This window comes from Anas platyrhynchos, chromosome 5, assembly GCF_047663525.1.
Source record: "Anas platyrhynchos isolate ZD024472 breed Pekin duck chromosome 5, IASCAAS_PekinDuck_T2T, whole genome shotgun sequence".
Taxonomy (NCBI): Eukaryota; Metazoa; Chordata; class Aves; order Anseriformes; family Anatidae; genus Anas; species Anas platyrhynchos.
Window position 1 is genome coordinate 33,927,914 of NC_092591.1, and position 23,915 is coordinate 33,951,828.

At 43.8% G+C, this 23,915-nt stretch overlaps 1 protein-coding gene across 7 annotated transcripts in view; it reads left to right on the forward strand.

Moving 5' to 3' along the window:
- Window positions 1-23,915, forward strand: part of MAPKBP1 (mitogen-activated protein kinase binding protein 1) — a 95,475-nt gene that overhangs the window by 42,507 nt on the left and 29,053 nt on the right. For all 7 annotated transcript variants that reach the window (XM_072038766.1, XM_027459095.3, XM_072038763.1 and 4 more), the window contains 14 exons: window positions 5,870-5,932; window positions 6,532-6,589; window positions 9,588-9,758; window positions 11,543-11,680; window positions 12,519-12,701; window positions 13,763-13,923; window positions 16,099-16,288; window positions 17,085-17,231; window positions 18,155-18,339; window positions 18,451-18,542; window positions 18,913-19,038; window positions 20,808-20,878; window positions 21,316-21,437; window positions 22,435-22,510. In XM_072038766.1, the coding sequence (XP_071894867.1) occupies window positions 5,870-5,932; window positions 6,532-6,589; window positions 9,588-9,758; window positions 11,543-11,680; window positions 12,519-12,701; window positions 13,763-13,923; window positions 16,099-16,288; window positions 17,085-17,231; window positions 18,155-18,339; window positions 18,451-18,542; window positions 18,913-19,038; window positions 20,808-20,878; window positions 21,316-21,437; window positions 22,435-22,510 (1,783 nt within the window). The remainder of the gene's footprint in view (window positions 1-5,869; window positions 5,933-6,531; window positions 6,590-9,587; window positions 9,759-11,542; window positions 11,681-12,518; window positions 12,702-13,762; window positions 13,924-16,098; window positions 16,289-17,084; window positions 17,232-18,154; window positions 18,340-18,450; window positions 18,543-18,912; window positions 19,039-20,807; window positions 20,879-21,315; window positions 21,438-22,434; window positions 22,511-23,915) is intronic.

Sequence of the window (23,915 nt, forward strand, 5' to 3'; positions counted from 1 at the left end):
TTCTTGTGTTTTTTTGGAGCAGAGCCATTTTTGTGCTGTGTTTTAGTTCCCAGTCCTGCAGGTTTGGGGTGCCACCCAGCCTTTTTAGCAGAACAGATGTGTCCCAGGTTGGCAACAAGAAATTCCTACTCTCTTAGGCTAGCAGTGCTTGTATTTATTGATCACTTTTTTTTTTTTTTTTTTTTACAATGGGTTTCTTGTTCAGCAGTTGTGTCTTTCCATTAGCCTGTGTTTGTTTCTGAAGCATGAATTTCTCTGCATCTCTGGCTGCTGCTCTTCCAGTCTTCTTGGTCATGGTGTGGTGCAGGGAGCTCTGAAGCCTTTTATTCTCAGGCAACGATACCCAACTCTTAACCTCTCAACAGATACGCCTTTCTTCTCAGAATGCATTTAGTTAATATAGCTTGCATGAAAATACCTATTCAGTTACGCAGTCAACGTGCACATCCTCTCTCATCGCTGTTAACCCACTCTCAGTATTGGCTACGAATTAAAGAAGCTTTTTGGCAGGAAGAATTGCAACACAGAAAATTAACACCAGCTTTTGTAGACGCTGCTTCACTCTGATCAAGCTTCCCTTGGCAACCAGTGCAGTGTAAAAAAGATTTTGTTCTTATCAATGCCTTTTTTCTTTTTCATGCATTTTGTGCGTAGGAAGCTGTTGCAGTCTCATTTGAATAGCTTTGGGTCTGGGGAAGAGAGCAGAGTATGAGCCAGAAAGCGAGAAATGGACTCATTTTGAAGGGATGGGACTGTTTGCTCTTTTCATTTATCCTTGCAGCAGCATGAAAGGAAACTGTTGGCTGGGGGGAGTAGCCAATTGCCAGCATAAACTATATACACTTAGGAGAGGAGGATTGGACCCATGAATTCGGCCTCTGGTCCCGTGTCCTGTAAGACAGGGCAATGCTGGTTGAGGGATAACTTGGGAAAGGAAGGCAATTGCTGACTTCTGGTTTTCCTGGAGGGGTGGGTGTCCTGCAGAGGGAAGGGATGGAGAAAACTGACTTGTGCAGAGATCTGTTTGACACTAGCTTGCTGAAGAAGGGTGAGGAAGAAAGTGGGTGAAGGAAGGCAGCTGAGACTGGAGGGATGTGCAAGGAGGGCAATGAGGAGATGTTCAGGAACTAGGATTTGGGCAACAACAGGAGTGAAGCTGGGAGGAGGAGAGGCAGAAGTAAAAGGGGGGGGCACAGAGTGACCCGCTGCTGCTGACTTAGTGAGTCAGATGCTTCATGTAAATGTGATACTGACGTCCGATTCCTCTCCATTCCTGCTCCTATATTTAGCTTGGGGAAATTGCTTCTTTTTTATACTTTGGGCTTTTTTTCCTTTTGCAGGAGCCAATGGGAACTGTTCGGACACTCCTTCCCCTCCTCTTTTCCCCCTTTGAAACAACACCAGCTTTTTATCTGCATATATGGTGCACAGTTGTGTGTGTGCAAGATAGGGCTGTGCCTTCATGGAGGCTTGGAAAACTTTGCCAGGGGCCTTTCCCTGCTTCCTGGCTGCCTGACCCACATGGGCTCCCTGATGGAGCTGTCTCCAAAAATCCTTGACTTAGCTGTGACAGCCAATTCTGTCCTCTGTGTTTGAAGTTACCTGGGTGCCCCACAGGGAAGAGGAGACCTGGGAGGGAAGCCACAGCCAATTTGTCTTTAAAAGCTGCTTGCATCAGGAAGGTGTTGCTTAAAGGTTGTGGGTGACATCATAGACCTAGAAATAATTCCTGAAATATGTGTGCAATTGCCAATGGCCCCTGCAGGAACCGGCATGCAAACAAACAGGACACTTGATCTCAGCTGGCTGATAGACGGCTTCTATCATAGAAGCAGTCTGTATGGCAGTGAATATTTTCTGTAAATGTCTCGGGAATCAGGATGTATTCGTGGATGAAAAGATGCTGATGTCATCGAGCCCTGCCTGCAGCTGCAGAGAAGGTAGAGTTTGTGCTGAAACAAGGTTGTTAACAATGCTGACCTTCTAAACAGCTCGAGTGCACTAGGTCAGTGGTGTTTGTAGGTCCCATGTGAGGTGCTTTTGAAGCTGGTGTTAGTTTTCATGTTGGCACTAGCATTGAAAAAGTTCTCTTCAGACAAAAGCGTCTTGAGAACTTGAGTTTGTTTTGACAGCTTCAGTTTGGGGAAAGGGTGGGGCGGGCAGAGAGGTGATGTGACCATTATACAGTGCATGTCTGAAGTACTTTGCTTGGTTTGCATCCACAGTGGGAGGCTAGGAACAAAAAGCTGAGTGCTCTCATCCCTTGCGTCCTTTCCACCCCTCTGGCTGTAAAATGCTGAATGCGGTCCTATAAAGCAGCAGACAAAAGTGTAGGGCGGATAGATGGGTGTATGCTCTTATATGCAATTTTCCATGGTAATTATTTTTATTATTTTAACTAAGATTAAAGCCAATATAAACGGAAAGGAGTAGGTACTTTGAGTCTCCTGAGGGCTTGGTAGCCATAATGAAGTTGGAGGAAGCATTGAATAGGTGGGTCAGAGATCTGACCATTCCTTGTCCCCATTCCCTGTATTTTGCTAGACCAATTTACCTTGCTAAAACAGCACACCCAGCATCCCCATGGGCTCCAAGCCACCTTGTCTGGGGAACTGCTGCAGGTTCTGCTAAAGACTGACTTGCTGGCTGCGTGGGGTGGAGGAGCTGCCATGCCGAGCTGAGCTGCAAGTGTCTGAGCAGGCATCGAGGTTGCCCTGAACTCTCAGAAGTGGTTAAAAATGGTGAAAGTAGTTAAATTCTGCGCTTTGAGATGTGCTCTCCATGACTACACGCCTTCCTGTGCATTTTGCGACGGAGCCAGTTTTCCAAGTCAGGTGCTGCTGACTCCCAGAACAGTGCCTGTGCCCTGCCGTGAGGTGTGTGGCTCGTGGCTGCCATCCTGCTGAACAAGCATCTCTTGGAGCTGCCTGGCATTGTCCTTGCTCCTGTGTATGGCAGACAGGAGGGCGATGGTGGAAAACCAGCAGAGTAGTGGGGTAGCTTTTGTTGGGTAGCAGCTCATTTAAGAAAGCAAGCTGAAAGGACTAGTTGAGCCTAGCCAAATAACTTTACTGGTATACAAGGCCATAATATATTAGCAAATATGGTTTACAACTCAATATAAGCACTCGCAATCTTGTTTCTGTAAACATATGGGTTAAAGTGACCTTTTAGTGGCATAAATCAATGCTTGCAGACTCCTAAGGAGTCACTGAATTTTTCTTTTTCCCTTCCAGATAGGGCTTGTTCATTATGAGTCTGACTCAGTGAATCTGACATAGGTGTGTTAGGACAGAGTTAAAATACCCATGCCAGTGCCTGCTGCTGTGGGACTAGAGCCTGTGTGGCTGCTGCGGTGCTTTGGCAGTTCGTGGGTGAGCTGGGGAGCCTTGCCTCCCCCATGGGGCCTGGTCTTTGCTGGGAGCTAAGAAGGGGCGAGGAAGCCAGCAGGAAGGCAGGCTGGCAGGGAGACAGCCAGCTCTGGAGCACATTCAAGCTAAAACTCATGATTGTAAGTGGTCAAAGGCTCTGCTGTGTAAGTTACTCAGGGTAAAGCCCTTAGTGTTTCACTATACTATTCTAGGAAGTGGTTTGTTTGCTTGCCTGGTTTGAAGACCGTGGCTTGTTTTTTGCATCTTTCCTGTGTTTTTAGACTGTGTTCACTTCTCTGAAGCCCTTTTTTTTTTGTGCAGGATGCATAGGAAGGTATCTGACAGGATGTTGTGTCTTTCCTTGATTCTTTCTAATGCTTTCTTTGAAGCTTATTGTGAGCAAAAATCGTCACTGTTATAACCCAGCAGGATTTGGGTCCATTAAACATATCCAAGTTCACAGAATGGAGTTTGACTTTGCTTTTCTGCTTAGCTGAAGGCTTGGGATTAGATGGATTCTCACATCTGCTAACTTCCTATTTCATATCTTGTGATTTGCAAGGCTTAACCTCCCCTGACTTGTTAATGGATCACAAACCACCTGCTTCTTTACACTAATCCTTCAGAAATAAATAGCATAGCTTTGACTTGAAACTTCCCAGTTTGGTTCTGCGGGGTAAAAAGCGTGGAAGGCTCAGTCCCAGCCTGAATGGGCTCCTGCTTTACACTTTCACTGCTCTTCCACAAGATTGTGTCTCCGGTCATGGCTGTCTGACTTAACCGTTAGGAAAGTTTGGTGCTTTTATGACTTTAATGTGGGGCATGGGTGGAAATGTAGAATAGTCTGACTGGGGGGCATTTCTTGTGACTGGTCGGTGATGTGGAGGTTCAGGCTTTGGTACCCTGTGACAGTGTCTGCTTTGAGCTAGTGATGTTAGAGGAGCATGGTAGCTTCAGCCAAGGGCTGTGAGCGCAAGGCCTTGGTGTGTCAGTGCTCCTTCCTCTTCTCTTTTCCATCTCAAAATGCACACCTGCCAGCCCAGGTGAGGCCCTGTCAAACCCGAGCCATGCCTGCAGCGCTGCCAGCAGCACGGAGAGGGGCCAGGAAGACCCGGTGTTGGCGAGTGCAGCGCCGTGCTGCCCAGGCACAGGTTTGCAGCCTGCATCAAAAGTTGGCTCCTGCGATGGCTCAGCTTTTGCCTTTCTGCTTGGCTGCTTCAGGCCAGCTCTACAACTTCTCCCTGCTGTGTTTCTCCTGTGACTGGTGTCTGTGGCCTGGCACACGTCGTGGGTGAGCCCCAGCGTGATGGTGACGTGAGTGAAGTCCCCAGCAGTGAGGGCTGCTGGCAGCGGGGCTGGGGCATCCTTCAGTGCTCTGCTGGCACTGCTGCAGCAGGAGGAGCCAGGCCTCCGAGCTCTGGCAGCGTGCGCATACAGAGCGAGAGACAAAACCCACGATTTCTATTTTAGAGGTGAAGTGAGAGATAGGGCACCAAGTCATTAGAGCAATTGCTGTTCTGCCTGAGGCCAATTTTCCCTTCCTTTTATGCTTTCAGGCAGGAGCAGGAAGGGCCTTTTGTGTGGGGGTGTTTTGTTTTTTTTTTTTCATATCCACTGGCTACTGCTCTGTTCTACAAGACAAGACAAATGCTGTTACGTGAGAATTTTTGAAATTGTGCTAAGTGTTTGTGGAGAGTGGGGAAGATGCAGGGCCTGGGAATGCTCCAGGCTGCTTGTGGTGGGCTGAGACACCAAGGCAACAAGCTATTGGAAAGATCTGTGGGGAAGAGGAGCCTCTTCTCCTTCACACCCCTCCCAGCCAGTGACTGGTTTGCTCCTGATGGAGCAACCTATTGCTTACCAGGAGTTTCAGATGAGCTGCAGAAGCAAGTAATAGAGATTTATGCAGAGTCCCTAAGCAAATTGTTTATTCAGATATATCCCTCAGGTCAATGAGTTTTGACATCATGGTTTTTCCCTTCTGAACTGGCCAGCCACCTCTCATGCTGTACTCAACAGCTTTCTGTCCTCTCCAGTGTTATGGACAAGGTGCAGCTCCTCATCCCAACCCTGAGCTTTTCTGAAAGAGCACCTTTTTCCTTCATCCTGACATCTTTGCACTGGTCTAGACATGATGGTTTGGTGCTCAGTGCATAGGGTCATGTTTATGGCAGGGAACCTAATCCATTAGGGCCATTGCCTAGACTTTCATGATTAATCTTTCCATCCAGCTTGAGCAATCAGAGACTCAGGGCTCGCAGATGCAAGAGACAATTATTTATGATACTAGCACACGGTGTACCTCAACATGGGAGAGACTTACAATTCTTCCTTTCCACTGTCCAGTTAAGCACAGCTCAGCCTATGAGGTTGGCGTATGGAACAGCTTTTTGGGGCTGCTTATGCTGCTGCTCTGCCAGCAAGGATGACTCTTTTTTTTTTTTCTTTATACAAATACTTATGTCTATTCTTGTTTTTCTTCTGTTTCCTCCATGTAGGTGTGTTGTTGTGCTGTTCAACCCTAGAAAAAATAAGCAACACCATATTCTGAACAGTTCCAGGTGAGTGAAGTTTCAAGCTGTCTTGCTTTCTGTGGGAGATGAATTTCAAGGTTTTTATGGCTTGAACAAAGTGGGAATTGTTGCTCCAGCTAAATCCCCTCTCAGTGAGGATTGCCTTGGGGAGAGGCTGCCTGCTGGCTCGACTCTAGCTCCTTCTAATGTGGGGTGCTGTTACTGATGAGGCAATAGCTCAGAAACGTTGTGGCCTCATGAGGAACTTTAGCAGGCATGACATGGGGGGACTCTTGCAAGAACTCCATGGTATCTGTATGATTTTTTTTTTTAACCTGAAACTATTTCCTCATTATTGGAGCCAGGACTGGGACGTGGTCCTGCATCTGGAATAAAGACATAAATATGAAGATAAACCTTGACTTCTGGAGCTTTTCCAGTGCTGTAGGCATGCTGCTAGAGACTTAAGCACCAGGGAATCACTAGGGCAAGTGTTAAGACGTCTGGTAAAAGAAAACTATTATGTCAGGCTATTACATGTGATTTGAGCCTCTTTCCAGTTTGTCCCAGCCTACTCCCCAGTCATGATGTATTGAAATGAAATCACATGTTGGAAATGTTTCTGAGTGTCATTTTCTCTGTTTTAGGAAAACAATTACAGCACTTGCTTTCTCTCCAGATGGAAAATATTTGGTTACAGGAGAGGTAAGTGTGAGAGGAGACACACCTTGTCCAGCACATTTTGAAGCATGGTAGAGAGTGTTATAAAAAACAAGCCAGTGAGTTGCCTTTACACAGAAATCTCTTTTAATGTTGTACCTTTGGGTGGACCAGCTGGATTATGGGTGGCTCTGGATTCCTGCTTGCAGTTTCTTAGTGTGTTTTCTTTCATCGGCTTGTGGGACAGATCGTCTGGAGTGGCTTCTGTGACCTGAAGATAGGGTGAAAATAAGTGAAAGAGCACACAGCATGGCTCTACTCTAGTCTAGTGAAGAGTACTTGGATGGTCCTTTGACAGAGTTTATCCTTGTTCCTTCAGGATATCAGGAAGTAGCTGAAGCTGAATAGTGTTGTGGAGAAAGTGAAAAGTGCATGTGGATTGAAGCTTTAGGAATAGTGACAGAAGATGCTGGTGCCTGTGGTTTGGCATTGTATGTTTGGCTGGGGGTGACAATTACTTCTTCTTTTCAAACATGCCTAAGGGGGAGAATAAGGATGACTCCACCGCATGTCTGTTGTGCATGAGAAGTTCAGAACATGGACTGTATGTCATGAGTTTGGAATTGCTGGATGTTAGAAATCCACAGAAATGTTGCCTGTCCCCCTTATGGTTGGGCTCAGTTTGCTCTTGTGTGTGATTAATAATAAGTTATCATTAGTCTCTGTGCCTCTGTAAGAGATGGGGAGTGAGCATGTGTGAAACATGTCCCCTCCTGAGCCTCAGCCACAGAGAAGAAAAGTATATCACAGCCCTGTCAAGAAGGAGGCTGTTCACTCCAGAGGGCCCTGGAGCAGTCACTGTGATGGCAGTTGTCATGCCACTGGGTAGCTCCCTAGCCTCAATCCTGCATGGATCAGGCCAACGATAGAAACAGTAGTGTTTTGGGATGGAGGCTACCTTGACACACACACAAAAAAAACAGAAAAACATGGATTTTCCATCAGAGATTTTGTTGTTAACTTTTTAGTGAAAGCACAAGATTTTATACTGTAATTTAAGTGCTTCTTATATTCTAGAAGTTTTAAAAAATAAACAACATATGATTTTATATGTAATTTTCTTTTATGCGTATGTAAGTAAATAAATTAAAAAACAAACAACTCTCTTTTTGTACCTCTCTGCTGCTCTATTCTTTCCATGTGAGGTAGGAAAAGAGATGAAAAATGAAATGGATATTTTTCTTACTGACAACCCAAGCTTTCTAGTTTGACACTTCACTGGGACAAAGGGCAAGTTTTGATTAAACAAAAAAAAAAACAAAAAACTTTTCCAGTTATACTTGAAAGTTGGTGTGTTGTTTTTCGTTTTTTTGTGGCTTGTTGCAAAACATGTCTCCTCTTGCCCTGTTGTAAGGCCATTTCTCTTTTTGTATCCTCCCACATGCCTGACATTTGAGTTTGAACTTGGTGGAGTGGTGTCCCCTGCCGGTGTCAGCAGCCTCTTCCTCTTCTTGCTTGGTCCTGTGGGTGGTCCCCCAGGGAAATGCTTACTGAGTTCACTTTGTCAAACTCGCTTTTAGCAGCCTCATGCTAATTCTGCCTCTTAGCAACTTAGCTTCCTGCACGACTGGCTTTTCAGGAAGGAGAGCACAGAGATTTGTCCTTGGCATGCCATACACATCAAATGTCTTTTGAATATTTCAATACAAAGGAAAATTATTTTTTTTTCTCCCTATGGAGGCATAAATTGCTCATGCGTGGGGATGACGCATTGCTTGCTTTTGGTGAACATTTATTATATGACTGAATATGAATTCAATTTCTTAAGGTCCACAGGTTTATGCTAAGATGTTAGGAAATATGTATATATATTTATATACACACATATGCATTTGTTTAAGTACAGTAATTGCTTGAAAGAGCAGCTGATTTAGCTCACTGTAGCATCTTGACAGCCAGCTTGAGACCTGTGCTCTGCTGTGCAGGAGAACTGCACTAACTGTAACAAAATCTGACCATGGCACCCTTCTGGGCTACAAGCAGTTGCTTGGCAAAGCTTTTGGACAGAACAATTAAACATTCACAGTTCTGAGTTGCTAAAGATTTGATTTCTCCTTCTTGTGATCGGAGTTGCCTCTCCCACACAGTCAAACGACTTAACCCTGCTCAGGAAAGGTACCATTTTGCCATGTTGCCATGGAAATGTTATCAGGCAAGCTACCGTTTTGACAGATTACAATGTGAAATCATGATAGGCTCTTGAGTAGGATTTGCTCATCAGGCACATTCTTGGCCAACATTTCAGCTCATCTTCTGCTTCTTGTTTTATTTTGCATTAATAACAAATAACTAAGGAAAAAAAATGGAATTGTCTGGCAGAAGGTGCTGACTTGGCATTTCTGAAGTCTATGAGCTTCTCTTTCTTTTAAGAACAAACATAAAAACAAAGGACATTTTTCTCTCAATGCCTTTCTCTGGTACTGCCTTGCCCATGTTCTTTCAGGCAGCACGCATTCACATGTTACCCTTGTGACAGAAATGGTACTGTTAGTCTCCCATATTCCTCCCTGAAGTGGTGTGTGATAATTAAACAGTCACATCATGTTTTTGTATGGCATGACCTGGTTTGGGATCTCCAATGTCTGTGTTGTGTTAGGGCCTTTCATTGCACTGAGTCCAGAGATGCAATGTCACGTAATCCTTTCCAGAAACTGGCTGTGAATTCCCTTTGCAGATATCAGGGATGTACATGAAAGGTAGTGTTATAATCTTTGGGTGTTCTCTGAGGAGGGTAAGAAAAGGATTAAAGCAAGCGAGGTAGTCTTAGCGCCTTCAGACACCTGTTGAAATGCATATGCTCATTAGGTTGGCAGCCTCAACTTGGGCTTTAAAGATTTGAAAGGAAAAGTCTCACCTCACCCTGCCGTGATTCCAGCAACTACACATCTTTTTCCAAGCCCCCACACTTACGTATGCTTGAATCTGTCAGAACTGCCCTCAGGAATTATGTTTCCTGTTCTGTGTGTGTTCTTCTCCCCTCCAGAGCGGACACATGCCGGCTGTGCGGGTGTGGGATGTCGCTGAGAGAACCCAGGTGGCTGAGCTGCAGGAGCACAAGTACGGGGTGGCCTGCGTGGCATTCTCCCCCAGCTCCAAGTACATTGTGTCAGTGGGGTACCAGCATGACATGATTGTCAACGTGTGGTCATGGAAGGTAAGTTCTTCAGGAGGTTGAGTGGACCACGGAGTTGTTAAATTAAAAAGAGTGGGCAGTCTGTCATTAAGCTATTTCAGTTCTGTCTTGCTTTCTGCCCTTTTCTGTGTTTGTTTTTTTGACACTTATAGATGCAGACAAGCATGGACATAAGAGAAAGCTATGGTCCCTTAGGGATGGTCTAAATCACTTCAGTGCAGGGATATTCTCCAGACTTGGAGACGCGTGACATCTTGCTGTCCTGTCGGAAAAGCCTGGGCTCTGAAACCTTGTCAAAGCCTCGTGCTTTTTTAGAGGTTTGTTAGAAAGCTAATTTACGAGGTTGAGGAAGGAAACTCTCATCAACCAGGGATTCTTTGTTGGTGTAGTGGATGCCCTTGGCTCATTTTGCTTTTGTTGTGTCAGCATCTGTATTGCTTCAATTCCTTCCTTGATGATTTGGAATGGGAATTTAAAGAAAGGTGATGGAGGCCATGCTGTCTGCCATTGGGTTGAAGCAACATTCTGTGGAAATAATGCCTTTGTTTTATCCATTAAAAAACATTCAAGTATGTGTTGTTTATATTGAAAACAAAACAAAACAAAAACTACACACACATTTACAGAAAGGCTTAGAGCCTTCTGCATTAGTAAAAGCTAAGCATTTATGTTTTAGGTCAGCTCCTGCAACCTCTTCAGGTGCAGTAACCCTCTCTAAAAGATGTGTTTTAAAAAGCACACTTCAGTGCATCTGTTAAATTTCATGCGATGCAGCTTATAAGTCCACTTATTTAGTTTGTTACCCTCTTCATCACATTTCCTATGCTTTAATTTAGTTCTCTTACATGAGCTGAAGTTTGGCCTTTCTATTATTTTGTATGACTGACCTGTGTGGTGATGCTTTAAGCATGTGTGTCAGGGTTGGAAATTGAGTGCTCAGTCTTTTGGTTCTTTCAAGTTACGCGAATGAAAGTAGAAACTCCAAGATTAACATAATGCACAGCATGTGGGGGACTGCATATAGGTGGCTTTGTGAAAAAAAAATAAATATATATATATTTTTAAAAAATTCAAACTTCTACCACTCCTCCCTGGGGAAAGATGGGGAGGAGGAAAACTGAGAGCTGGTCCTGGGGACAATGAGCTCCTGTTGTCTGCCTGTTCTGCTTGGACAATGTCCATTCCCTTTCTGTGTCCCTATTATTGCCACAGTCCATTTTCTTTTCCTTTTCCTAAACTTTTGACCTTTTGAAATGCACAGAGAGGTGCAGCAAATTTTGTACAGTACAGGCGTGGGCTTTTTGTGTTCTGGGTGTTTCTATAAAGCTTTCTGCCTTTAAACAGAAGGGAGAATTTATGGAGGAACCAGTACTGTTTTCCTTATGGAAAATATCTGTTCCCTATCTTGAGTGCCTTACCTACACTGCTGCCTGGAGGCTGGGAGAGTTCCTCCTTGTGCTCGCCTACAGTGTGCCTTTCTGTTTAGAAAGGGAAATGGGTTTGCTTTGAGCTCCCTGTGATTGTGCAACCAGCGAGTCGAGGCTCAGATGCCAGTTCCTGCAGTCACTAGCGACTGCTGACTTCTCAGTCCCAGATAATGCGGATGTGGAATTGAATATAAATGTGCTATCTGCCAAATCAGTGCTCCCAGCTTCTGCTGGGGAGGTTGTATTCAAGAGTGAATAGGTTTGGGTCTCATCTTTTCCCTGCTGCAGCACTTGTAATGAGAATATGCCTGTAAGTGAAATGAGTTTCCTTTTCTTCTGAGCAAAGAAATTAAGCTATCTAAATGATTATGTTTCCAGAAAAACATTGTAGTGGCAGCCAACAAAGTCTCGAGTAAGGTGACAGCTGTGTCATTCTCAGAGGACTGCAGTTACTTTGTCACTGCTGGAAATCGGCACATCAAGTTCTGGTACCTGGATGATAGCAAAACCTCCAAGGTGAGAAAGAGCTTATTGAGGTCAAGCTGTGAAAAAGCACTTTCATCTTATGGCAGGGTGGATTTTGCCCCAGTAAGCTGTGGGAACTGGGAATTCTTTCATTTTGCTGGGGTTCAGGAGCAGCCCTCCACACCTGGCTCTCAGGTTTTAATCTCCCTGTAGGATGGTAGCAAATGCATGCTGCAGAGGCACCATGTGCTTGTTTTACCCTGTGCTGAAGCAGAAGCATGGCTGCTGGGGCTGCATCCAATCATGCTTGTTCTTTAGTAGTCAGATATTCCAAAGGAGAAAAAATAGAAAAGAGCTGCAGTTATTGAGCTCCTTGCAGCACCGAAGTAGGGAGAGCTGTTTGATATTGGTATGAGCATCTCAGGAGGTTGTGAGTGTTATTTCTGAAGTTTCAGCTAAAGCGTTTAACCTTTTAGCTGTCCTCGTCTTCTCTGGGGGACAGAATCCATGTATGCTCATTTTTCTGAGTGCTTATGAACAGATGGTCCTACTTCATGTGTGGACCACCTGTTGGCGTTTGGTATAAATCACAGATTGGCCATGAAAAAAGGTGGGTTTTCCTGTGGGGGGTTCTGCTGTCTCCGGGTTGTATGTTTTTTATGCTGATCTTTGGTGACACTAGTCATATTCTGTTCCACTGATGGTCTCAGTACACTATGCAACCAGTGGGTCTGCAGCAAGTAAAACGTGTCACTACATTTCCTTGTAGGGTGTTTGCAGTTCCCTTTCTTTGAGGTTCTTCAGCACTTAAGGCTTGTTGTTCTTAAAAATAAGTCTGTCTGCCTGGAGTGCCTCACTGTTTCTAACAAACTGTTTTTTTTATTGGTAGGTCAATGCTACAGTACCTTTGCTAGGTCGCTCAGGATTGCTTGGAGAGCTAAGGAACAACTTCTTTGCAGATGTGGCATGTGGAAGGGGCAAAAAAGCTGACAGCACCTTCTGTATCACATCCTCAGGCCTGCTGTGTGAATTCAATGAAAAGAGACTGTTGGACAAGTGGGTGGAGCTGAGGGTGAGTTTTGTTCTGTCTGTCCTGTAATAATTCATGCCTGCTGAAGCAGAGCAGGAACAACAAATAATAAAGGGCACTCAGCACCAGCTGGCCACCAGCAGTAAGAGTCATTGGGCCTCTGCCACTTTGTGACTTACTCCAGTTGGAAAGCCAGACAAAATGGCACTGCTTCTTGGCAGAGGGATTTTATTAATCATTGAGACTTTTTCATTCTCAAGTCTCAGTGTTACAGTAACTGCCCTTCTGGACAAGCAATGTCCTGAAGTAGCTTTGGCAACTCCTGTGCTGTCCTTCTTTAGTTGGCCTGCGTAAGTAGGAGTATTTGAAGGTTTCTGATTTCTACCCCCTCTGCAGCATCTAACCTGGCTTGTGTGTCTCACATACAGGTTCCCTAGGTAGTAGGTAGTGGGTTTGGCTATTCTAAAATACCGGGTTAGCCTGTAGTTGAAATTTTACAGGGCTTATTTTCATGTCACTTGGATGTAAGATGCTCACCTGAAAGAATCCAATGCATTAAAACCAAGGCAAAAATCTTTCCATGATTTCTCTCAAGTGAAATGCCTCTTCTTTTCTTTCCTTTCTTCTCTAAACTCTGCCTTTCACTCTCGCTCAGAATACAGACAGCTTCACAGTAAGTTGGAAAACAGTTTTGCATTGAACTCATCCCCGTATCGTCACAGTCCATTTTTACCATTTTCTGCCATTTGTAGAGATCCCATTGGAAGGGGGGAGAACATTTTTTTTTCTTTTTTTTTTCTTGTCCCCTTGGACAGGTAATGTATTGGTGCACTAGTACAGGGAGAGGTGCTGCTTGCCTGATGGTGGAACTGAATATAACAAAGGAACAAAAAACAATGTTCAGAATACGACTCAGGTGGAAGCTCCTCAGGAAAGAAATATGGATTTTTAGCCTTTTTCTTAGTCCCAGAGGGCTCGAGTTCACTTCACTTCTCTGATCATGATTCCTTTGTCTGTCAATTTGCTGTTCTCTCTGTTGTGTGTTTGGTGAGCTTTTCAGTGAAAGTGCATTGCTCACAAGCCTTGTACTCTGTCCTCTTCAGACCACTGTGGCAAACTGCATCTCCGTGAATCATGATTACATCTTCTGTGGCTGCGCTGATGGCACTGTGCGGATTTTTAACCCTCTGAACCTTCACTTTGTCACCACGCTGCCGAAGCCGCATTTCTTGGGAACAGACATCGCAAGTGTGACTGAGGCCAGGTACTGTGGAGAGGATTGAAGGGGGCAGGGGAGGCTTGTGTGGGTTAAAACTGTTCCCCAGACTTTTGCCATCTGGATTGTGCTCTTTTTATGGATTAAAATTGGCAGTGTGTGGCTGATCTCCCCGAGTTCTAACAGCGTTGCCTGGCATGGCTGGGCTAAAGCCCAAAGCTGGTTGCTAGATTACACAGCACGTCTTCTTCCTCATCTCCATGGAATTGCTCCTGTCTGGTGGCTTTTTGATTTTGGTTTACTCTGAGCAAGCAGGCAGAGAGGGTATGGGATGCTGCGGCACACTTCAGTTGCTTCTGTACCCGTGGCACATTTTTTGGTTATTGCTGGTGTAAGGGCTGAAGACTTTCTGTAGCAACTTACATTGTTAACAGATGCCCAGGCTTTTGTGTGGTATCTTTTCAAAGGCTCTGTTGCAATCTTTTATCAACCCGAATCTCCCACTGTTTCCCTCAGGATTTCTCTTCCCTCAATCTTGTACTTTGTTGTCTTGTTTTCCTCCATTGCCCCAGTGTCTTCTGCCTTGGCTCTCAATTTCTCACCTTCTGAGATAGACAATTTCCCAGTTTTCTTCTGTTGCCTCTTTTCCACTGCTGTTCCTAGTGGGAAAAGGAATCCAAAGGTGTATGAATCCACCAGCTATCGTTCTAGTGGATATCTGGAGTTCCAACATCTACAGAGAGAAACAATTTTTTTTTTCTTGAGTGTCTCAGCATGCTTTCTCTAAACTTCTGTTGGGAACTTGAGGTAAAAAGTTCAAACAGTACATTGCATAGCCCTTCTCCAGAGTATCTGTGGAATGATAATCCAATAATGAAGCTGGAAAAGGAACTATTTCAGTTTAAAGTTTTACTGGTTTCTGGTGGTGCTAAGCCAAGCAATTGCATACACAGACCATTTAAAAGTACTGTCTGCTGCTCTCATCCATCAGTCAAGTAGAAACATTCATGTGATTCTTAAGCATGCATTTTTAAGGTTGATTACAATTTTAACATTTTTTTATTACTTCCAAAAAGCTTGAAAACACAGGACTCTTTATATTCCCACAAATGCCAGAGCCTTTCTGTGGGATGCTGGTTGTCCACAACTGCCCACAACTGTATTCATGACTTGATTTTTTGATAGGGTCTGGGCTGCACTCTTAGCCCTCAAAGTTTTTCACTTGGAGAAGCAGGGCTCCAATTGTCCAGTGTACTTGGATTCATTTTGGCCCTCATCCCTGCATCTTCATCAGTCCTTTTAAATTGCCTGATCTCAACACCCTAACGCTCTGGCAGTAATTACGTTATTCAGTACTGTTAGCAGGGTTGTGAGATGGGTGAGTTCACCTCACATCAAGAGAATAGCTCCTTCTCTATGCAGCACTTAATGGAAGACCCCTGTTGAGGAAATACGGGGTTCGCATTGGCACAATCGTTACAAGCTGGGAAAGGGAGTGTTTCCTTCTTCTACAGAATCCCTCTGTATTTAAGTTTGCTTCAGATAACCTGCCTGCCTAGAAAGGACTGTGCCCATCTGCAGTTGCCCATCTAAGGAACCTGCTTTGGCAGAGGGGTTGGACCCGATGATCTTTTGAGGTCCCTTCCAACCCCTTCAATTCTGTGATTCTGTGATCTCATGAGTGCTCCAAGCAGCCCCAAGCTGGCCTTTGTGCTGGGCAGGGGTGGAAGGGAAGCATGTCAGACAAGTGGCAGCTGAAATGAATCATTCCCTTGTTCATTGTGCTGTTGTGCTCCTGTATTTTAAGTAGCAGCATGCTTCCCCTTGGTGCTGCTATTCCTCCATCTTCCCCTTTCTTTTGAGATTGCTTGACTTGGATTTTACCACTTGGTTATGCAGTGGTAAATGATGATAACCTCCAGTGATGATCAAGTGTACTCTTTGGTGGTTCTTCAGGGGGAATGAAATGCCTGTCTGTGGTGGGACTCTGGGTTGAATGGTAAGGAGAATGACTTTTGCTATGGGATTTTCTTTTTTCCTTGGGACTTTGCTTGTTCAACTGATAGGCCTTCCCAGCCAGCTACTCACTCTACCTGTATTCACCATAGTGAATTGTTCATCGAACCAGATCCCTGCAGCAAATCTGAGCTCCCATGTTCGACGTCCTTGCTCAGACCCCAGGAGAGCACAAGTTAACCAGGCTGTTGTTCTCTCTTTGCACAGTCGTCTTTTCTCCGGTATGGCTGATGCGAAGTATCCGGACACAATTGCCTTGACGTTTGATCCCACCAACCAGTGGCTCTCCTGTGTATACAATGACCACAGCCTGTATGTGTGGGATGTCAAAGACCCGAAGAAAGTGGGCAAGGTGTACTCTGCTTTGTACCACTCTTCCTGCGTGTGGAACGTTGAGGTAAAGATAGACAGGGAACATTGTCTGCAGGTGCAAGTCTTGGATTGTGAGTGGTGGTTGGGGAAGTCATCTGAAGAGCTGCCAAATTTGAATATAAATACTTAAAGCGGAGAGAAAGAGTTGACTCAATTTTCTTTCTGTGGTTACTGTGGTTGTTATGGGGCTTGGGTTGGAGCTGGAGGCAGTTCTTTGGCTGCACTGCAGGTGCTGACCAAATGTTTTAATTGCAGTGTGTTACTGGGAAAAAAATATGTATATCACCACAAAAAGGTGAGAGGTGACAGAAGGGACAGAAAAAGATAAAGCTAGATGGAAGAGCTTCTTTCACCAATACATGTGTTTGCTGCTGACCACAGAAAAAGGCATTTAAGGTCTGTGGTGAGCAAGAAAGTGTGAAGAGGTTGAGGACTCTTTTTTATTTATTAATCACTTATCTCCCTTTCCTCATGGTTTATAAATTGACAATAGTACTTGAAATTCTCAGACAACAGTGCAGTGTTGTTGCATGGTCTTTGAGGTGCTCTTTGAACCATCAGGAGTAAAGAATGCTGGCTTATTGCAGGCTTCTTAAAGGGATGTTCTACATTCAGGGAAGCTCATTCAGCATTTGTTTGAAATGAATATGAAGCTGTGGTTTAGAAACAGGGTTTCCTTAGGAGAACTCCTGTCTGGCTCTCACCTTTACAAAGCAGAGAGGACAGTTCTTTCCTTTTACTCTGTTTTGAAACTTGCTTCTGGTATCTAGGATGCCAGTGCAGGACACTTTCATTCAGAGGTTGCTTTTACCTGCCTTTAGATGTATCCAGAGGTGAAGGACAACAATCAGTCATGCCTCCCCCCTGGTTCTTTCATCACCTGCTCCTCTGACAACACCATTCGTCTGTGGAACACTGAGAGCTCCAACATTCATGGCACAGCACTGCACCGCAACATCCTCAGCAATGTAAGATCCCAGGGTTTGGTCACCTCCTTGCTCTTGGGGTTTTTCTTTTTTATGCATAAGTATTCCTAAGTTAAGGCCCAGACTTCTCTGGACCTCTAACTCAACACAGGCTTCTCTGGAAGTAGAGCACAAGTCTAGTAAAATCTGTGGACCTGAAGAAACATAAAGGGAATAACAGATGTAAAGACAGCTTGTCTGAAATGGCCCTGGGTACTATTGTTTTTTCCATAAATCACCCAAGGATTCACCAAGCTTAGTCTTTTCCAAAACAGTTCATATCATGTGCTTCAGGAGGGCTGCTTTTATTTTTCCCAATCTCTGTATTGTGTAACCACTTGGAGATTCATTTGGAAAAGGTCTATTAAATGAGGCAGAGACTTGAGAGAATTAATGAGGAACATTTTACCCTCACTTCATCTATACTAAGGGTGAGGATACTCATCCAGTACAGTGATTGCTTATGGACATTTGCTTCTGCTGCCAGTTGTGTTGGAAGATCTTTGGGCACAGCAGCCTTGACCTGCCTCTTCTCAGCAATGTGCTCATGGTGGAAAAAGCTCCTTCTTTTGAACTCCTCTCAAAAGGCATGGGCTGACTTGGATGATGCTCAGAAGTCTTTCAGGTTCCTGCTGTGTCCTCTACTACATTGTAATCACTAATCCCAGAGCTTTTTTGTTGTGCAGGAGATGCTAATAGTTTCCAGCCTAAAGGGTAATCTTTTGCAAATGGTGGTTGTGAAACACAGCTGTGAAACTTTCATGCTGCAATATGAAGGGACTGAATGTTTGCTCCTAGCTAAAAGTTACCACCAATTACAGAATTACTGCCAATGAAGTTTATATGTGGGCCAGGAGCCATATTTCTAACTTCACTGTAATATTTTGTATCTAGTTAATATTTTTCTGGGTTTATTGTATTCCCAGGACTTGATGAAAATCATCTATGTAGATGACAACACTCAGGTACTTCTGGACACAGATTACAACTCAGGAGGAACTGCAGACAAAGCTGACACACAAGTGATGGACACAAAGGTGGGGATACGCACTGTCTGCGTGAGTCCCAGTGGGGAGCACCTGGCCTCAGGGGACAGGATAGGCACTCTGAGGTAATCTCACGTAACTTCTCGTGCAGGGTGAGGGCTGGGCAGGCATGAGAATCAAAACCAGATTTTGCTTGTTTTATTAAGCATACTAAAATCAGCTGTGTTATGTCTTAGGATATATGAGTTGCAGTCTCTTCAGGAAATGCTGAAGGTGGAAGCCCATGACTCTGAGATCCTATGTCTGGAGTACTCCAAACCTGACACAGGTAAATGCAGTGGAGGTCCTTCCCTTTTGCATATGAATGTAGTGTTGAGCAAGTCAGAATGTCCAGCCATGGTATGTCAGAATCTTCAATGGGTTTTGGAGCAGGCTTATAGCACTGGGCTAGTAGACCGAGACTTTGAAAAAGGCATCTTTCGTGTACTCTTCCTTGGAATATTGTAGGTTAAGATTGAAACTTGTTCTGTCTGCTCTTGTGGTATGAAATTCGAGGGCATTTCTTAGTGTCCATCCCTGCAGTTTGCTACAGTATGTTTTGTTTCTAAGATGAATTAAGAAGCTGTTTTTAAAATGGTGACTGGAAGAGCAAATGGATTTTCAGTAACGGTCTTGCCCTCTTTTTAACTTTCTTACAGGGTTAAAGCTCTTAGCCTCAGCCAGTCGGGATAGACTGATTCATGTCTTGGATGCTGGAAAGGACTACAGCCTGCAGCAGACCCTGGATGAGCATTCTTCTTCCATTACTGCTGTGAAGTTTGCAGGTAGATAATTGCAACCTCCCTTCAACGTTGGATTTAAACACAGCTGTTGTCCCAGTGGACATAGTTGTGTCTGTGAAATAAATTGAACTGCTTAAATACTGAAAGTAGGTCAGGCTGAAGTTGCTGATGCTTTCTTTGTCATCTGTAGCTATAGTCCTAACAGAAGGTGCCTCTCTTTCCTATCTCTTTTTTCCTTCTCTTTCTTCATTGAAAAAACTTCTCCTGATTGAATCCCCAAGAATTTCTTTAGAAATCTTTTTTTTTATAATGATTTACTCCCTTTAACTGATGTCAGATGTTTATACCCTTTTCTTAGTAAGGACTACTGTGGAACAGTCATCCTAAAAAAACCATAAATCCTAAACCCCAGAAAAATATTTTGGGATTAACCAGTCACAAGTAAATTTGTCATTGCAAAGCAGAGTGAAGTTTTGCATTCATGATAATGGAGCACACTGCATCCCCAGCACTGTTGCTTCTGGTGGTCAAAGACATCGGTGTGGTGTGGTGTGCTGTTGTCAGGGAGCAACAAGGACTGGCTGATCTGCAGGAGAAGAGGAGCCCGTAGTCAAAGGTGACAGGAAGGCTGGCAGAGCTAGTGGCCTCAGTGGCAATGGGAAAGTCCTACAGTACCTAAACAGGGTGGAGCAGACTAAGTCCAGTGACAGTAAATTGATTCAGCCAGCAGTCCAGAGCACCAGACAAATCCATAGTGATGAGACGGGTCCAGGAACAAGCCAGGAAGACAAATCAGCAAGTCAGACTCAGTCTGGAGTTGGTGTGCAAGGTTGGTCCCAGTTCAGCGATTGCCAGGCAAATCTATAGCAGCAAGGCAAGTTCGAGTTCAAATCAAGAAGCTGAGTGTGTGGGCCATGGTTTGGATCAGTGGGGTACATGGCCAGGTGTGGGTGTGGTTGCAGTGCTGCTGCAGCATTGCTCAGTTGGGGTTCAAGGATGAGAACCTGACCTTGAAAGTAGCTCTCAAATGAAAGTCTCAAGTAAAAGGACCTTGCTAAAACTTCATGGAGCACTTTCAGGGAGCCTCTGTTGAGGTGCTTTCAAGCTTTTTCTCAAGTGGCTCCAAGGCCAGCAAAAGTTCTCTGACAGCTCTGTTTTACAATGGCTTTGAATGCAGCCAGCTGAACTAGGAGATGGGGGAGGCACACTGAATGCCCTGGCAGCTCAGGCCATTGTGCTAGTCTGTGAGCTAAAAGCAGTCCTGCTCTAAGTGGGTGCAGCTCAAGTGTGTGATATTGTATCCATTTTCATTCCATTGAATTTTTTCAGGTGCTGCTTTGATGAAGAAATAGATTGGTTACAAAACTGTGTTAAGGGAAGAAGGAAATCCTGACCCTTCAATAAGAAAGGGCAGCAAGAAATATGTGACTGATTTTGAGGACTGAAAATTGCCTATTGTCCATTTTCAGCTTCTACGGAGTGTGACCTGCCTTTCTCTTGTCATATTGCCACAGACTACTGTGGCACACAGAAAATAAGAACATGAACATGTTACTGGGGGAAAAGACAGAATTACATCCTAATCTGTTGCATAAGATGTGTTGCATCTGTGTTAAGATGTCATGCACTTTGAGCATTATCAGATTTTGTCCCTGAGAAAGGGCTTCTGTATTGCAGTGTCATACTGCTAAGGTAGGAGTCGGTTTTAGTTAATCGGCTCTGGAATAAATGAGCAGTGGTATAAATTGAAGCATTTCCTCCACCTTGTATCTCTACTTATCTTTTGATCATCTCCTGCCTTTTTGTTCCAGCCAATGATGGGAAAGTGAGAATGATCAGCTGTGGAGCAGACAAGAGCATCTATTTCCGCACTGCGCAGAAGGTAAAGTTATTGCAGCTTGCTGTGTGTTTTTTTTAATAATCTCTTCAAAAAAGAAGTACTTTAAAGAGCAATATCAGAATTCTGTAAGTGCTTGTTGCTGTTTCAGCCTCAGTGTCTCTATACTAGAGATTACATTCAGAGAACTAGTTATATGAAGCATGCAGGGCTCCCAGCCTGACCTCTCTCAGCAAGATTCAAAGTAGAGAACTGTCAGGATATCTACTTTTCTTCTGCTGTCCCAGCTATTGTGAAGAGTAGTGAAAGAGTATGGGCTGGAGGGAGGAGTTTGCTGTGCCTCCAGTCCCAGTTGCTCCCAGCACACCTGGTTAGGGGGAAGTGTTGGTTTGTGCTGGCTGTGTGAGAGCATCTGAATTTAGAAGTTTTTAGTAATGTGTTAACTACTTGATTTTGACATGGTCTTTTACCTGCTTGCTTAGACAGGAGAAGGGGTTCAATTTACCCGAACACATCACATTGTTAGGAAGACCACTCTGTATGACATGGATGTGGATCCCAGCTGGAAATACGCGGCTATTGGTTGCCAGGATCGTAATATCAGGTTAGTTTTCACCTCTTGTCTTGAAAATATTCTTGCAATCATAAATGAGTTGGCCAGAGCAGTCTGAGCCCCATCATTGTTCCTTGATTCTTTGCCACAGCATTTTCAGAGTGATTTGAGGTCTCACCTCAAACTCTGAGGTTGGACTCTGCTTTTTCCCTTGCTAATAACAAACAAACAAGTGTAGTTATATAGTAATGTCCCTTGGATTCTTGGCTTCTCACTGGGTTGCCTTGCAGAGCAAAGCCTTTCTACTGGAGAGAGAAAGTGTGCCTTCCTTGGCACATCATTGAGCGGTGGGGTAAGAACTTCTGCACTATGGTAACTTTTACTTTTAAAAGTATGTCCATTGAGAAGCTTTGAGGTAATGTGAAGTAGCTGGGACTGCAGGAGGACTGAACTAGTTGTGGCTGTCTTTTCACAAGTGGAGCCCATTCTCTGCTCCTTTTTTATCAATTTCTCCAGCCTGTCTGCTTCTGCCTTCAAAGCAAAGGAGAACCTCTGTAGTTGTGTGTCTCTTGTAGTATCTGGATGACATGCTGAGAATTCTGGACATAGCTCAATGCCACTGCTCAATGTCATTTGTTTTTGCATTCTCATGTAAATAAAGGGTCTTGCTCTCTTAAACCTTTATTTTAATATGAAGAAACCACAGGTATTTTTATAGTAAGGGTGGACTGGCTGGAGCTTATTATGAGCTGTTCCTGCTACATAGCCATTAAGAACCATAACAAGGCATAGCAAGGTTTGCTCCCTCCCTTTCTACTTCCCTTCAGTGCCAGAATACTATACTTGTTCTTGATTGAGAATCAAACATGAATTTTAAATCAGATAATCTGCTTGATATTTTATCATCCAGTCTTAGGTCCTTACATTACTTTCAAGGTTGTTTCTTAAACCATTTAATTGATTGGTGGTTATAGTTTGTAGAGACTGCAGCTCTACTTTCTGTGGTTAGGCCCTGTTCCCTGAATCTCATGTGAAATGTTCCCCCCAGGGTTTTCAACATAAGCAGTGGAAAGCAGAAGAAGCTTTACAAGGGATCCCAAGGTGAAGACGGCACCCTCATTAAAGTAAGTTGTTTTCTTTCTTCTTCCCTTTTCCTTTTTCCTACTCTTCTGAGTGTAGATTAGAGCTTAGAAAATGAAATACGAATCTGAACACAATAATGTTTTTTTTTTTTCTTGCTCTCTACTTTGCTTATCCTTATCCTGCTGTTGCTTCCTCCTACCTCCATCCTTAAGGGACAGTAATTTTTTTAAAAAAGTAATTTACAGATAATTTCTCTCTGTCCCCTGTGAGACGTAGTCCCATGCTGCAAAAGCAAGCAGAACTGCAACAATGTCTATCAGGAAATACTTAAGTCTCCTTACTTCAGTCCTTTAATTTTTTGCTCCAGAGAGCTCATTCTGGCCTTCTTGATTATTGTTGATAGGATTTTTAGGTGGAGTTGCCTGTTGATTAGAGTTGAGAAATGTCATTACCGGAGGGCAAGTGCAAGTTCAAGGCTTTACAAGTTGGTAAAATTAAGTAGCATCTGCTCTGGAAAGCTCAAGTTCTCTGAGCCTTGGAGGGCTGGACAAACCCAGCACTTTTGTTTAGACAGAGTCTTTCATGTTTCACAGCTGCTGAGTGTATCCAGGCTTTGGGGTAACTTGCCTGCTTCTGCCACTTTCCTGTGCTTCCCTCATTTAAGATTTAGTATTAATACTGATGTTAGCACATTGGTGTGTGGAAGCGTTACATTCATGTCTTTAAAGGGGGAAGACCGATTGACAAAATCAAAGTATCTCTCTGCTTAAGTTACCAAACAAGCTTCTTCACTGTTTTTGTTTTCAATCATTTTTACGTTTTCATATTTTTATACTTTCTAGAACAAATATTTCTGTACAGCTGCACAGGCTTAGCAGTATTACTGATGGGTGTAAATAACTGGGTTAAAAAAAGGAGAGGAAAGCAAACAGCTTTGTTCAGTGTCACCTCTTCTTTTTTACAGAGAAACAAGTTCTCATTCTCTGTGTCTATTATATTCCTATCCAGTTTTTATAAGCCATAGTAATGAAAATGAAAAATTGATAGTAAGCTCAGGTGTCTGATTATATCTTTCTCAGAGGACAAACTGTGAAGTGTTGTTGGAAGCTGCATTTTTTTGTTTTTACTATCCTTTATTTTCCATGTGTATCTCAAGTAGGGAATCTCAATTATTTTGTTTGTTTTTAGGACAGTTATGTAACCAAGGGATTATAGTTGCCTCTGGAATTTAAACTTTTTTGGTATGTTGTTGTGAGGTCATAACATACATAGAAGTTTAGCAAATAGAACCCAAACAGTGATATCTGAAGCAAAAGATACAGCAACAAAATAAACATTATAGAAAAAAAGCTATTGTTATTTTAGCATAGTGGCTTCTTCAAAAAACAGACATTTTCACTCTTGATTCCTCAAAGTTCTGCAAAGCACAACGCATGGCATTTGCTG